The sequence below is a fragment of the Barbatula barbatula genome, assembly GCF_947034865.1.
Source record: "Barbatula barbatula genome assembly, chromosome: 13".
NCBI classification, from domain to species: domain Eukaryota; kingdom Metazoa; phylum Chordata; class Actinopteri; order Cypriniformes; family Nemacheilidae; genus Barbatula; species Barbatula barbatula.
In genome coordinates, this window is record NC_136776.1 from 12,337,819 (window position 1) to 12,354,978 (window position 17,160).

The 17,160-nt window shown below is 43.4% G+C and overlaps 1 protein-coding gene across 1 annotated transcript in view; it reads left to right on the plus strand.

The window, feature by feature from the left end:
* The window catches only part of grm7 (glutamate metabotropic receptor 7), a 190,995-nt gene that overhangs the window by 49,218 nt on the left and 124,617 nt on the right, over nt 1–17,160 (plus strand). Inside the window, exon 2 of the mRNA XM_079471210.1 lies at nt 3,530–3,746. Within this exon, the coding sequence (XP_079327336.1) occupies nt 3,530–3,746 (217 nt within the window). The remainder of the gene's footprint in view (nt 1–3,529; nt 3,747–17,160) is intronic.

The window sequence follows — 17,160 nt, forward strand, 5'->3', positions numbered from 1 at the left end:
AAAGCTTGCTGCAGGCACCTACCCAAAACCAAAATATAAGGGAGGCCATTTTTGTATTGGAGTGTTTTGAATGACGAGTTCTTGCTTCCGGACTTAAATGAAAGGTGCAACCTGAATTTGCTTCAGATGATGTAGAAATCTTTTTTTTAAAACGTGTTATGCTATCGTATAGTCCCTAAATAGCTCAAAACACATTCACAGGTGTTTTACGCTGCTTAGTTTTTACAGTAATTTCTTATTTGAAATATTTTAGTCTAAAATGTTATTGGCAACCACTATAGTCTTTCAAAGGGATGGGTCAGTGAAAACAGCACAAAAAGCATGAATACAGCTTCCATGACATATATGAACTCATTTACTTCTTTCAATTGCTCCATCAAATTAAACTTTCATTAATTTAACCAACCACTGAACCCACAGGATAATGGGATATAATAGGTGAATTCAGACTTGCCTGGATGTTTTTATTCTTCCGGATACTGCCTGAGTTGATCCGCAACAGTTACTCCAAATGGCTTTCTTCCGTGAAACAAAAGTTCAAGTGCTACCAATATTTTTTAACTGCCCGTGCGTGTTCTGTTTTTTTGTTTTGGCAAACTTTGTCCATGCAAATGTTTAATATTCACTGATGTATCCCTTTTAATCCTGTTGAAATCTTTTATATCTACTGCCATATATAATGGCCAAAAATGGCAGCAAATGAAATCGATAAATTGTTGAACACTTAAAATAGTATTTGGTGAACTAATCCCTATAATCAGACCATGAAGGTAACCTCGCACGGAGGTAAATATGATTTCTTTAACACCTAGGCAGTGTTATTGAAAATAATTGAAGAAGCTGTGGTGCTCTTGAAGACCCCATGGCATTTCCCGAGTCTCCCCAAACTCTTTCCTTTCATTTAATGTCCACTGTTTCCACTGTGCTGTTAAATGTACACGAACAAAGTGACCACAAAAAAAAGAGTTCAGTTTTAAGTCACAGCAAATCAAAGTAATAAGTTCAACTAAAATTGCCAAATATTCTTTGTGACACCTCTTCTTTCCAAAATTAGGAGTGTCTGAGATTTCCATAAACTGCATCTGCAATGCTAGAGCCAACATATATGGGTGCCAGGAAGAGAATTAGTGTATAAACAGACAGCTTGTGAAAGTGTTTCTGGACAAAGCGCTGTTCAATACAGCACCCAGCTCTTTCATCACAGTAATTAAGGGGTGCAGATTTCATTGCAACACAATCATTAACGTTGTTTGTTCACCGTACCTTCTGTTATATACTGTATGCTGGTGTTTTTCTCCATTCTCGAATCCACCCCCAGATTTATCTTTCTACTCACAGATTTAATGGAAGAGCTTAGCTCACCGTTAAATCAAGCGAGATCAGAAGGCTAATTGATAAAAGAGCGTCTGGCTAAACTTTGCTGGTCGATGCACGGGGGGCCCTCCAGAGGAGGCAATTCACTTTTAAAGAAGAATATGTGTGACCTGACTCGGTCAAAGATCAAGTAATCCCAGACCTGTGTTAAACTGTGAAAAAGCATGAAGATAATTGCAAAGAAAACCCAAAGTGCAAGTTCATGCAAACTCATTTTGAAGATTCATGTGGATCTGATAGGTTGTTGTTAAGGAACAAGCTGATCACATGACCCAAATTCAAGAATTCTTGTTTTTTCACCCTCGTTCAAACCGCATATGACTCAAAAGAAGATATTATAGGAAATGTCTGGTTTTGTCTTCATACAATTGCAGTTATTGTGGCCAGTGTTGTTTGGTTACCAACATTCTTTCCTAATGATGAGAGAATTTTCATGTCGCTGGGCTCTAGACTGTGCGATCGTTTTTTTTATAATGTGCGAGGTAATGTGTCGCAGGGTGCGAGTTGCCCCGCCAAAGATTAATTTCTCCAAAGATATATTTTAACAATTAATGTGATTTATGACGGGTAAATACCTTTTTTATTCATAAACCATTTCAATGGATCATAAACTATTGAAAATTGGTTATAGCGTCCCTGTTCACTTGTGTATGTTTATATTGCAGTTTTGCACGGTTCCAACATGGCGGACAACGCTGTTGTATGATTCAAGAGACATGATTCTTTCTTTTCTTGAATAGCTATTTCAGGGTCAGTACAGAGAGTTGCTTAACTTAATAAGCACTGAAAGTGTGAGCAGCACTTTGGACTTGTGTCTGGAATGGTTTGCTTATACTTTAAATGCTGATCAATTCTCAGGCTTGTATAAGTATTCTAACATGACATATAACATGGCAACTGTTGTAGAGAAACTGTGTTAATGAACGCAGAAATTTGACTAAGGTCAAGTTACTGAACATTAAAGCACAGTCAAAAATTTACTGGTTATCGTTGATGCTTGTCTCAGCCAAAGACATTTACACAATCGAATCACATGCTTTGTGCCAGGAAGTTCACGAGAACAGAAAACATGATATCAGAGGGCTGTGTGTACATTCTCAGCACGGCCTCTCTTGAGGTGAACTACTTAAATGCAGCGCTCGCTGTTTCATTACATAACTCAAAAAACAATGAGGTTATTATGCAGCTTGTCCAAGATGATAAATGTATTGCTGTGGTTTGCTCATGCAGCTGGTGGGTGACATGAAATTCTGTTTTGGTGTTTTTTTCTGTTATCTGCTGAACGCGGATTTTGAACATCTCTCGGTCAAACTGTGGCTGACAATGTATTTATTTATTTGGTTCAGTTTATTCGCAAGTGAGATTAGAGTTCGGTGTTATATGCAATGAGATGATAAATACAAATGTTAAGCATTTTGACATTTAATATAAATATCTATATTCATATATTTTCCCTGTAAGTATTTTCCCCCCAAATTACAGAAGTATCATTGGGACCAAACAACTGATGTCAACAGGTAGATTTAAAATGTTCAAGAAGATAAAATAAAATAATGATTTTTAAAATAATTAACAAAAAAAAGATATATGCACCAATAAAACAATATTAAAACAATAATAAAATGCAACAATATAGTACATGTCATTTTTATTGTCAGTTTCATTTTTAATTTATTTTTAATTCATTAGATATTCTGATTCTGTTTATTTTAGTTTTTTTGTCATGTGTGACGTTTTATTATTTATTTGCTTATTTTTTATATATAAAAGTTTTTTTTATTGTGCTTAGGCCAATATTTTATTTGATTTCAACAAACTGTTTTGAATGATGATGCAAACCTCAATATTCAACATATAGCTCAGTCCCAGTTGGGATTTTTATCAGTATTGTAATTTCCAATATTATCCTATCCTTGTCCTCACTTTTCTCTTTGAGAATCCAAAGCATTTCAGAATTCACATCATGGCCATGTCAAACATAGTTGGCAGACACAACTTAAAGTTTGAGTCATTGATATTCAATGGCAGTATCACAATGAGGAACGCTCTATATCATTTTTCATTACAAGCGTTGGCAGAAATACAGATTGGACCGACTCAGTTTTCCAATTGCAGTAGCAGTATATCTAACCACCTTCTTTTCATCTGGTTTCAGATTCCACAGATCAGCTACGCTTCCACCGCCCCGGAACTGAGTGACGACCGGCGGTACGATTTTTTCTCACGTGTTGTGCCACCCGACTCCTTCCAGGCACAGGCTATGGTGGACATAGTGAAAGCGATGGGATGGAACTACGTATCTACTGTGGCTTCCGAGGGTTCTTATGGAGAGAAAGGAGTTGAGGCCTTCATGCAGATTTCAAGAGAAGCAGGTGAGTCGGATGGACTAAACAAGGAACGAACGAGTCTTTGAAGATATAGATCTCGGAATAGATATAGATATAAAATAAAGGATTGCTTCTAAAATATGTTTTGCTGTTCTTATAACAGCCTGTCATTATATAAAAAAACAGTCCTGCTTGCTGACAAGGGTTTGGATTACATTTCATTAATATCTGCAACACAATGTTGATCGGTACAGCGGCAAACTTACAGTGTTTACCTCAAAACAAGCTCACTCAAATGTCTTGCAAAACAACGTGTGAATGCGCCCCCCGGGAAAAATTGATTCATTCAAACCGTCTTCCTCATTAGGAAGAAAAGTTACAGGAATTTGTCTTGTATCGTTTAGGGCACAAATTAGATTGTAAGGTAACACACGGCATGATGGGTAGTTGGGGTTGCTCAATTTGACCTTTGGTAAATAAGTTCATAATGGTTACACACGTGAAATTTGTGTTAGATAAACATGATCAGTATATAACATTGCAGTTTGTGAGTGTTTTTCGAGGTTTAGATGAATTTGAATAATCACATTTGTACCCTCTAAAAAATAGGTGCTTCAAAAGGTTCTTCGAAGCCATAGAAGAACATTTTGGTTCCATAAAGAACCTTTAACATCTGAATTGGGTTCAGGGGGTTGGGGCCAGGAGCGCAACTGCACGTTTTTCCTTACGCAATTGGCATGATGGAGTGTTGACCTCGAAATTGCGACCATTTTAGTCGCATATGCTCCCTGTAACACGGTTCAATAAAAGGAAGGAAGGAAGGAGGCGGGAACCGGCAAACGTAAAACCAACTTTTAATAACATAAACAAACAATATAACGAAAGTAAAATCCATACAAACAGAATAAAACAACGTGAGGTCCAGGCCTGGTCCTCTCTCGCCCTTTCCTGTTGTAGTTCCTCTCTTAGGCCTCCAGAGCTCCTCCGTGAGAGATGCGGCCTCGCGCCATTCCCTCACGGCTCTCGTACCGCCCTGTTCGCCACACTACCTAAATTCTGTGACCTCAGAATATACTGTATTTGGGAGCATTTAAGTGAGTGCACATTTTGCTGTTGTGCGACCTGTTTTAATTACTGTACAGACCACGCTAATAACAGCACAAATTATGTGCGTGCTGTGAGCTACAGTGACCGGCCCGGCCATTCATAAAGACAACATGATTTACCATCCCTCAGCGCTATTCTGCCACTACTTTAGCAATTGCAAGTTCACACTAGGTTATTTTAAATACATTCACAGGCAAACCTCTTGAAAAGCAGATCATGTGTCTCTTACATATGTGCAATGTTAGCATAAAACATGATGTGTTTATGTAGTTTTAATTGTTTGTCATGAGGCTATGAGGGTTCAGTCAGTGGAGGAAGGAGAATTGACAGTGTGTGATATGATCGCCAGCTCTGCTAACACAAGCACTAAGCAAAATGATATAGAGAAAGCAACCACTGCTCTTTACTAAAAACTGATATGTATATTAAATGAAGAAATTATTATTTTTTATTATGTAGTGTCAGCTTGTGGTGTTTGCACAAGATGCATCTGCTCGCATTATATGAAGAACACGGGCCTGACTGTTATGTATTCCCTCTGCTATGTATTCTTTGTTTGTGGACATATGTGACCCTGGACCACAAAACCAGTCGTAAGTCGCACAGGTATATTTCTGGCAAAAGCCGAAAATACATTGTTTGGGTCAAAATGCTCAATTTTTATTTTATGCCAAAAATCATTAGTATATTAAGTAAAGATCATGTTCCATGAAGATATTTAGTAAATTTTTCTACCGTAAATATATTAAAACATCATTTTTGTGAGTGGATCCCTCAATATCGTGAACAAAAAATGGTCCGAAACATGCGCACAAACTTAACTCGCTGCTGTCCGCTCTATGAGAACTATTCATTCATGTTTGGTATCTTTGTAAAGTTTAGAGTTTCCGCTTTCAAATTCATCTACTCTCTTCCATGTCATTACATGGGTAAGCCAATCGAGAGTGTTAAAACAAACCTGTTTCTACTTAGCAACGGCCTGCTATAGCGTCTCTAATTGGCTGCCAATTTTGTCACGTGTGCAGCGTACACAATCCGTCATTATCGTGGTTCAAAACATGGATTCTGAAATAGCGCGTTTGCTCAATCTAAACACTAATGACAGCAATAATTTAACGAACCTACTAAATGATTTTTTTGCAAATAATTGGGAAGATGATACCGAATGTCCAGAGACCGGCTTGACGAGAGGATGCCCCGGAAGACGACGAATTCAATCAATGTTTGGATCACTTCGACTCCGTTATGGAAAATGATGCCATGAAGGAATACAAAGTTCCCTATCGATACTTCACTCGTACTGCGTAGCAGGACGCTATGGGGAAAACTCCTTTTTCTCCGATGACTGAAGCAATTCAAAAGCGCAGTGAAAACTGCACGGTGATTGGTTGGAAAAAAGCAGAGCTTTGAACCAATCGTAGCGGAGCTGCCGGACCAATGGCGATGGCACCCGCCAAAATGGGCGGGGCTTATGGCTATATAAGCGGACACATCGCCGTAGGGTCTTCAGATCTCTTCTCCTTCAGCGACGACTCGTCTTCGCTTCCCGAGACTGACTGCTTCGCCGTCGAGAGAGCACCTGCAGCGGATTCGACCTTCGGCTCAGCGCCTTCGCTCCAGCGGATTCATCAGCGGCTTCGCTCCGGCGGCTTCTGTTGGCGTCTTCGCGTGTGAGCGGCTTAGCGATCCAGCCGGTCTTTTCCCTGCCGCTATCCGGCGAATCTAAAGAGCAATTTTCACGCTTTCTTTTCAGAGAGCGTTTAGAGCAAATTTCCTGCGGCATTTACGTGCAGTTTTCACTGCGCTACAATGCCGCGTCGTCCCTGTCGCTCGTGTGGGGTTTTCCTGCACGCTGTCGACGGTCACGACGAGTGCGTTTCATGTCTGGGTCTCTCCCACGCAGAGAACGCGCTAAAAGAGACGGAATGCTCTCACTGCGAGAGTATGAGTCTCTCCTCTCTGCGCTCGCGGATAGCTTTCTTTTCAGAGAGTGACTCCGCCCCTCGATCCCCGCCGCCGCTGCTCGCACAGGACTCTGTGCGACAGAAGCAGCGGGGTAGAGGAGCTAAGCGCTCGGGGAAACGCGAGCTCACGCCGGCACGCCGTGCCTCGCTTTCCCCGCAGAGAGATGTTTCCCCGGTTTGTTTCACCCGAACAGATCAGCGTCCACTGGCGGCCGCCTGTGACATGATCTCGTTCGGTGGAAACGAACCGGAGGATGACGACGCCATGTCGTTAGCGGCTTCAGACGGGGAGGAGTTAGCGGGCTCGCTGGATGACCCCGCCCCCTCGCCGTCTCCAGAACCCGGCGGACACGCCCCCAGTGCGGACTCCGAGCTCTTCCGGGTCCTCACGAAGGCTGTCAACGAGCTGGGTTTGGAGTGGTCTCCCCCAGAGGAACCCTCTCGCAGCCGCTTGGACGAGTGGTTTTTGCCGGGGCGCCGTCAGGCTCCTCGTCAACGTAACTCACCGTTCTTTCCAGAAGTTCACGGCGAACTCACGAAGTCATGGCGCGCCCCCTACTCGGCCCGTCTTCGACCTTCTTCCTCCTCTGCGCTCACCTCCGTGGACGGCGCAGAGGAAAAAGGATACGAGAAGCTACCCCCCCTCGATGAGTCTGTGGCCGCACATCTGTGTCCGCCCGCCGCCATCGGATGGAGGGCTAAAGCGTCTCATCCTTCCAAGCCGTGCAGGACCACCTCGGCCCTCGCTGGACGCGCATACTCGTCCTCAGGCCAGGCGGCTTCAGCGCTTCACTCCATGGCTGTGCTCCAGGTCTATCAGGCCAAGCTCCTCCAAGGCATGGATGAGTCCGACCCTGACCCTGCGCTCTTCAGAGAGCTACGGAGCGCGACGGATCTTGCTCTACGCGCCACCAAGGCCACGGCCCAGGCGATAGGCAGATCCATGGCCAGCTTGGTGGTACTTGAGCGTCATCTATGGCTGACGCTCACGGAGATCAAGGATGCGGATAAGGTCCCCTTCCTGGATGCTCCTATTTCCACGACCGGCCTCTTCGGACCGGCGGTGGAGGGTTTCGCAGAACGCTTCACGGCAGCGCAGAAGTCTTCGCAAGCCATGAGGCACTTTCTGCCTAAAAGACCCGGATCTCGGCCGGTGGCGAGCCATCCTAAGCCAGCCTCGACGCAACAGCCGGTAAGAACCCCTGCTGCTCAGAAGGCTTCGGGAGCTGACAACCGTCAGCGCTCCCGATCTGGACGGCGCTTCCCGCATCCTCAGCGACAAGGTCCCCGGCCAAAGATCACGCTGGACCCTGCGCCTCAGGCCCCATCCTGAGCCCTATGCGAGGAAGAGGAAGGCTACAGGGCCCGCTCCAGCCGGCCCTCCTTCAAAGACTGCTCTCATGTCTGCCAGGTCACCCCGTTCAGTTCCGGGTGCCGGCAAAAATGTTTTGTTAAAATGCAATGTTGTAAGTGCGGGGCCTTTTCTAACGCCCACACCACATTCTGCAAAATGTTTAATAAAACACAAACTTTGTCAAAAAAAGAGCAAACTTCCTCTTCCATTGTTCCTGGGAGTCAAGCCCCCAAAAGGCGGCGTATCTCCTCTCTACACCCAAACCCTTGCCACCCGGGCCAAGGCCTGGAGAGCCATCCCCGGGGTATCAGACTGGGTTCTGGAAATAATATCCCAAGGATATTCACTCCAGTTTGCTCGTCGACCCCCGCGCTTTCGCGGGGTCGTCCCCACCCGAGTGCAGGACTCAAATTCTCACGTTCTGCGCACGGAGTTGAGGAATTTACTGGGAAAAAGAGCCATAGAAATGGTTCCCCCAGACCAAATCGAGTCAGGCTTCTACAGCCGGTACTTTCTAGTACCAAAGAAGGACGGCGGCTTCCGCCCCATCCTCGATCTCAGGCATCTGAATCACGCCCTTATGAAACGGCGCTTCAGGATGCTCACGATGAAGCAGATCCTCTCGCAAATACGCCCAGAGGACTGGTTCTTCTCCCTGGACCTGGAAGATGCTTACTTCCACATTCAGATAGCCCCTCGTCACAGACGATTCTTGAGATTCGCCTACGAGGGAATTGCTTATCAATACACGGTCCTTCCATTCGGACTTTCTCTAGCTCCCCGCACTTTCACGAAGTGCATGGACGCGGCTCTTTCCCCTCTCAGACAGAAGGGAATCCGCATTCTGAATTACCTCGACGACTGGCTTGTTCTAGCCCAGTCGGAGGACGAGCTAAAGTCTCACAGATCCCTCCTCCTCAGCCACCTGGAGTGCCTGGGACTCAGGATCAATCTTGCCAAGAGCGCACTGTCACCCAGCCAAAACATTTTGTTCCTGGGAACAGTCTTCGACTCAAAACGCATGACCGCCAGAATTTCTCCAGACCGAGCTCTGGTCATTCGACGGCTCGCGGCCTCATTCACACCCGGGGTTTCACTCCCCCTCAGGGTTTTTCAGAAAATGCTAGGTCTGATGGCCTCTGCATCTCAGGTACTGAGTCTGGGCATCCTCCGGATGCGCCCCCTCCAGTACTGGCTGAAGCCCAGAGTTCCTCCACACGCTTGGCGTCTTGGTCGACTGCGTGTTGTGGTGAATCAAGCCTGCGTAACCGCCCTAGCCTCGTGGAAAGATCCCCTTTGGCTAGAGCAGGGTGTGCCCATGGGCTCCACATCCAGTCGGAAAGTGGTCACGACAGACGCCTCCAACACGGGTTGGGGGGCTCTGTGCGATGGCGACCCGGCCTTCGGCCTCTGGTCGAACCAGGAAGGAAGCCTCCATATCAACTACCTGGAAATGCAGGCAGTATGGTTGGCCCTCCGCTACTTCCTACCGGTGCTAAAAGATCGTCACGTCTTAGTCCGATCAGACAGCATGACGGTAGTATCTTACATAAATCACCAGGGAGGCCTCTCCTCAAGACGCCTTTTTTCCCTAGTTTCTCACCTCTTGGAATGGGCCCAGTCCAATCTGCGCTCACTGAGGGCAACTCACCTTCCAGGCAAACTGAACCGGGGAGCAGATATGCTATCTCGGAGCAATGTTCCTTCAGACGAATGGACGCTCCACCCCATGTCGGTTCAACAAATCTGGAAACTCTTCGGCAAGGCAGAAGTCGACCTTTTCGCCTCAGAAGACAATACTCACTGCCCGACGTACTTCTCGAAGGGCAAGGACGCCTTGGCCCACGCTTGGCCCAACCGGCTCCTCTATGCTTTTCCCCCGATCGCGCTCTTGCAGCAGACGATCAGGAGAATCAGGGATCAAGCTCACCGAGTGCTTTTGGTAGCCCCTCTGTGGACGAACCAGCCTTGGGTCGCAGATCTCTCCCAGCTGCTAATAGCAGCCCCGTGGCCCATTCCCCTGAGGCGGGACCTCCTCTCTCAGGCAGGGAACACGATATGGCACCCCCAGCCAGAGCTGTGGGCTCTGCACCTTTGGCCTCTCGACGGGAGCCTACGGACCTCCCAGAGAGCGTACTGAACACCATATCACAAGCTAGAGCTCCGTCTACTAGACGCCTCTACGCCCTCAAATGGTCTGTCTTCGCCTCCTGGTGTACAACACGCGGCGCTGACCCAGTGTCCTGTGACGTATCACTGATACTGTCATTTTTACAAGAGTTGTTGGATAACGGCCGTGCCCCTTCCACACTCAAGGTCTATGTGGCGGCTATTTCAGCCTCACATACCCACATCGGAGGACAAGGAGTGGGCAAGAACGATCTTGTCGTTCGTTTCCTGAAGGGCTCCAGGCGGCTACACCCCCCCCGCCCTCTTACAGTTCCCTCTTGGGATCTGCCCACGGTCCTGAGGGCTCTAAAGGGTCCTCCCTTTGAGCCGCTGCTATCTGCGGACCTCCGTCCTTTGACGCTCAAGACCGCTCTGCTTCTCGCTTTAGCATCGGTGAAGCGTGTGAGTGACTTACAGGCTCTCTCTGTGAGCTCATCCTGTCTGGAATTTGGGCCTAGCGACGCCAGAGTCGTTCTCAAACCAAGACATGGCTATGTACCTAAGGTGCTCTCTACTCCGTTCAGAGCACAGGTTATTTCGCTCTCTGCTCTCCCCTCCTCAGAGCGGGATCCAGAGCTTAGTCTGCTCTGCCCAGTCAGAGCGTTAAGAATATACTTTGAGCGCTCCGCCCCATTCAGACGGTCGGAACAGCTCTTTGTGTGCTTCGGTGACCGCACCAAAGGGTCCTCGGTCTCGAAACATAGACTATCGAAGTGGATAGTTGAGGCTATATCGCTGGCTTACTCTTCCTTGGGCCTTCAATGCCCCACGGGAATTAGAGCCCATTCCACTAGAGGCGTTGCCTCTTCCTGGGCATGGTATAGCGGTGTCTCTATAAAAGATATCTGTGCGGCGGCCTGCTGGGCTTCGCCGTCCACTTTTACAAGGTTTTATAACCTGGACGTTCCGGCCCTTCAGGCCCGGGTCCTTTCTGCTTGAATTAGGTCGCTGAGCCATGGCTATGGCCACGCCAGCACTTAATTACTTTGGGACGATAACCGGTCTAGGCCACCTTCTAGCTTGGCCTCTACCGCTTTCAGGGTTTCCCTGCTTTACTCCGTCTCCGAGCCCAGGCTCCGAGACCATTTATGTTTTTCGTTCCATCTGTAGCACGGCGTGATTATACTTGTTCCCCATAGCGTCCTGCTACGCAGTACGAGTGAAGTATCGATAGGGAACGTACTCGGTTACTTACGTAACCTCGGTTCCCTGAGATACGGGAACGAGTACTGCGTTCCTTGCCGTGCTACGAGCTGCTGTGTCGTCGCTTCAGTCGAAGTAACCTGAAGACCCTACGGCGATGTGTCCGCTTATATAGCCATAAGCCCCGCCCATTTTGGCGGGTGCCATCGCCATTGGTCCGGCAGCTCCGCTACGATTGGTTCAAAGCTCTGCTTTTTTCCAACCAATCACCGTGCAGTTTTCACTGCGCTTTTGAATTGCTTCAGTCATCGGAGAAAAAGGAGTTTTCCCCATAGCGTCCTGCTACGCAGTACTCGTTCCCGTATCTCAGGGAACCGAGGTTACGTAAGTAACCGAGTACGTTTTCACTGCATTTTATATGTTCTTGGTAAATTATTTTTATGAAATTTTGTGTGTATAAAGTTTAAGTTGTGATAAATCAATGGTGTAAGTTTAATTTATTTCCCATCATTAGTAATATGCGTTGCTAAGGACTACTTCTGGAAAACTTTAAAGATGATTTTCTCAATATTTAGATTTTTCCCACCCTCAGATTCCAGAATTTTAAATGATTGTATCTCGGCCAAATATTGTCCTATCATAACAAACCATATATCAATAGAAAGCGTATTTAGTCAGCTTTCATGTGGTGTATAAATCTCAATTTTGAAAAATTTACCCATAAGACTGGTTTTGTGGTCCAGGGTCACATATTAGTTATTTCCTGTTTATGTCATGCTTTGTCGTTTTTTATAGTTTTCGATATCGTTAAGGTTCCCCAGGTGTTTCCATTTACCACGCCCCCTTGTTATCTTGTTACACTAATCTGCCCTGTGTGTATATATAGTACTTGTGTTTCACTTGTGGGCTGTTAGTCGTTGTAGGTGTTATGTGTGGTTTCCTTCCGTGTCGTTGTAGGGTTTTCATGTCATTTATTACATTTTTCCTGCGTCTAGATCCGCTGTTTTGCCCGCTCATTGACAGCCGCGTGACAGAAAATTACAAAGCATGACATAAACAGGAAATAACTAACAAGGAATACATAACACTGACGTTCAAACTGCAGAGCTCGCTTTGTATGGGAAAGACACGTCTGACTTTTAATAAAGAGCCTGACAACTAGCTTATGTGTTAAAGTGGGAGACTTAACAGTTTTAACACCCTTCTAAGACTCTCCCGAATGTAATTATAAAGCTATTTCCCAAACATAGATTTATTTAAAAAGCGACAAAGATATAGGCCTATACAGGTGAACTGATATGATATTATTTTATGAACTAGCCTACCTCTCAGGTAACGTTGGATAACTTAAGGATTTACAGAGATGAAATGAAAATCCACTTGGACATCTTTGTCCTGATTTTACTTATCAAGAGGGAGTGGTTGACGTAATAACTAAATAAAATATATTTATTGGACTCATTTAAAATGCCAGACAAAAGTTAAAATATTTTTTTTTTTTATAATAACTTTTTATCATTTATACTGTTTTATAAAAAAAACTTTGAATAATATTTTGGCACAATGGTGCCTCACTTGTGAGGCGCACCTATGCAACGCATATACTGCGTACTACGCCACTGGCTGGGACTTCAGTATCACCTTTTTCTAGTAATTGTACATTTCGTATTAATTAACCAGATCACAAAATAGTTAAATAATTCCCTTGAGATCAGGCTAGATAGTTTTTCCGCTGGCTTAATTATAACAGACGTCAGGTTTTTTATAACCTGATGGGGTTGTGGCAAACATGAAAAACTGTCAAATCGAAAGCTGTGGATATCGCTCTTGATGCTGTAACAGCTCACATATGGATTCTTCCCAGGATCACACAACTTTAGAGACTTTTGGAAGCTCAGCACATTCTGTTAATTGGAGCCACTGTCCAATTTAGTGTGGAGGTGGAATATAACTCCACCGACTGTCAGTGCTCTAGAGAGCCTACATTAGCAACATTTCTCACTTCATCGCAAGTCTTTTCACGTGTTGTAAAGAATATTTTAACCACACCTTTTGTGTCCGGTTGTCTGTACGCTATTGCAAGCAGTTTTATTTTAGCTCGGGACTCAAAATTAGGATCAAAGACAAAGTTAAATTAAACAGTCAGACCAAAAATTTTACTTTTTTACTAATGTGCCAGTTTTTATTCTATCTGGCTGTGCAAGCTGGTCTTGTCCTCTTATGCTAAAACTGTGAATGTTTTTGCGCCCCAGATTTTTTGCCAAATTCCATGAAACATGCACGTTGAACCCGACTATGAAACATCCAAATATGTTTCATAGACACTACACCGTGCCGATTCCGAAAATTCGACTGCGGCCGTTAATCCAGATTTATTAAACTGTTGCTTTTCCATCACTTTCCTTACGCGAGATTTGTTTCAGTCATAGTGGCACACCTACCTGTCTAGCCTGTCATATTATCTCTATCTACCTCTTTCCTTCAAGTATTTGTCATCTAAAGACTTATTCAGATGGGACTAGTTTTCCCCGAAGTGGTTAAGTAAACATGTATTTTGCAGACACGCTCTGTGACTTTAATCCTGTGCGAATCAAACATACCTTTGCTCTTCCTCACAAAAAACTTGGCAAATTACTTCCTGATTTTCTTAATGTTTGTGAATGCGGTATATTATGTACGTGTTAAATGTTTCTTTTATTACTCGATTGAAATGTTAAAAGTAGCAGCATTTAAGCTTTCTATTTTTGCGTGTAACGTGCAATTTATTCCCAGGAAGAACAAGTAATTCAAATCTAATGAAGCACCTCATATCTTCACATATCGCCACAAAATAGTAATAGCTGAGACCTTGTTCTTATGTTTCGATTTTAAGTTCTGAAAAAGTACACATCTATGTACCGCGCATAAAAAAAACGTATGATGCTTCAAGCTGTGCCTTTTCTTCCAGGTGTTTGTTCAGCATACTTTTTGCCTAATCATTTCATGGCAATGTGAAGCAAAGGCACAGAGACTTTAAATGGATGGAATTGGGATGCTGTTGCGGGTAAAACAAACTATAACGTTTCTAAAGCGAAAGTGAAACTATTCTTGCAGTCCGCTTTCAAACAATAACTGCTTGGAATTAAATATCCTTAATATCCTAATCTCCTAAAATGAAATCTGAAGTATGTACAAACTAACATGACCGCTATCGTACTCGAAAGCAGTCAAAATATTTAGAGGACTTCTTGTTAAGCTCTTTACTTTTGAGAGAAAATATGAAAAATAAGTAGTACAGTACAGTATGTCTAGCAGTTTTATCATTTTAATTAGCACTACAAAGAGTTTATGTGTATTTTATTATTATACATTGTTTGGTCTTAAGGAGCCTACATTTTTATTTGCTGACCAGTTGTGGTCTGTGCAATACATATTAAAAGTTACATTACATTTATTCGTTGTCTCTCACATTGTCCCACAGCAACATTCAAATATTTCTGATCAGTGTACAATGTTTTATAAAAAAAATCGAATTTAGTTTCCATTTCATTCAATTAGCATATTTTACATTGGACGCATCCAAGTTATTTGACATGTTTGAACATTTTAAAAAGGTAACGCAATAGTTACTTTCCCTGGTAATTTGTTACTTTTTTAATGATGTAACTCAGTTACTAACTCAGTGTAATAAAGTTCGTTATAAGGGAAGGAAGGAGGCGGGAACCGGAGAACATTCAAACACTAAAACTTTAATTAAATAAACAATAAACACGGAAGTAACCGGCAGCCACCTCACGGTAGACTGCCGGCCATAAAACATACACAAACTAAACATATGTCCGGGCCCGGTCCTCTCTCATCAACAGTCCTGCCGAACATCCTTTTAAGCTCCCAATCTCCTCCGTGATAAGATGCGGGACCGGTGCGTGCACAGCTGCTTGAACTTATCACTCACGCCACCGGCCACGCGTCACGGCTTTCGTCCCGCCTTCCTCACCACACTCAGTTACTATTTGTGAGAAGTAACTAGTTACTATAACTAATAACTTTTTTAAAGTAACATGCCCAACACTGATTATGAATCTGAACCTTTCAATTAGAGAACGATAAAGGGAAGAGTTTAGCAATTCAATTTCTCAGCAAATCAGGCATTCAGTTTGTTTAAGGATTTATTGCCTTCTGCAGTTGCTGGAACATACGATGCATTCATAAGCTTTGTAACAGCCTGAAAACCTTTAATCGCATAGTTTCTTCTAAATAATATTCTCAAAGAGGAAATCATGGCCGCACCACAGCAGCAGGAGAAAGACAAACACACCGACAATCACAGAGTAAAGCATTTTGACCATTTCTCTTTTAAACAAAACATTTTACACTACAGAAAATGTGGAGTAACTTTAATACAGTAGTCCAGCAACAAACATGCATCCTTTGTTAGAACCATTAACTTGCCCATACTATGTATTATTTATTCTTTATTATTGCACGACTCGTTGGAATGCTTTATTCTGTTTGACCAGTTGTGACATTTGCAGGTTTGTTATTCCCAGATAAAACTAATAACATACAGTGACCCGGATGATTTTTGAGAGTTTAAATATAAATATGTCTTTTAATTAAATATATTAATTTATATTTACAAATTATTAAACCAAATGGCCTGTTTGTGACGTTTGAACTTTGTTTCTTACCTTAAAACCTTAAGGAAACAGCTTTTCCAGTTTTTTCTCATGTGGAAAGTAGCCACTTCGCGTCGAGTCCTGATCACACTGTCAGGGCTTATTTCTGCGATAACAACCCGATTAAATAGACTTCTATTTTTATGATTTTTCAATTCTATAAACAAGGGTTTAGTAAAATATAAATAGATTGTTCAGGATGTTGGTAACAAATATAGTCTTTGATTATTTTTATGTCACATCCATAACGCAAAAATGGGACATTTTTCCCATGCACGTGATTTTACAAATAGTAAATGACACATTTTAACCATATATGCAGTCTATGTTATTTGTAAAGAGGGCAATAGTTCATTTTAAGGACAATTTTACATAATTCACAAACATTGGCTCAGTAACAAAAACCCGATTGACATCCCATCTGACCTAAAAACTAAAATTAATTTAAAAAAAGTACTGTCCGATCATGAGCATTTCAGAACAGCAACTGTAAACACAGTCAGGTATGATCCTCGTCCTCTTTTCCTTCCCTGAATTATACACGCAATCTTGTTTGTTTCTGTGGCCCACACTGGCATCTCAGTAAAACTAGATCCCAATCCCATCTGATGTGTACACGAATTCACAGACGTCTTATGTTAATATTTGTCAAACACTAACATTGTTAAAAAACTACTCGTATCCAAATATTGCAGAAGCATTGGATTTGCTTTTGCGGCCGCCATGGCATGTTCGTTTTATTTAATGTTTATTTATGATGCCATTTTCCAGTCCAGTAGGGATCAGAGGAGAAATGGCAGTTCTTTATGTTCCTTATTTGCGTATTTGAGTGGCAGTTATTGTTTTGATGCACATATTATTAGTGACATAGCACTTATTTAATTGGAAATAGTGGGAATGCTTTATCAAATGACTTTGCAGGGATTACTTGAAGCTATGTTTGTGCATGTATATGCTACTGTTAAGACTTTAATGTGTTACTTATGGTTTGAATTAAATGTGGTCACTGAACTTCTGCCCACTAGAGGGGAACATGCACCTGAGAGCATTTCTGGAAAGTCAAA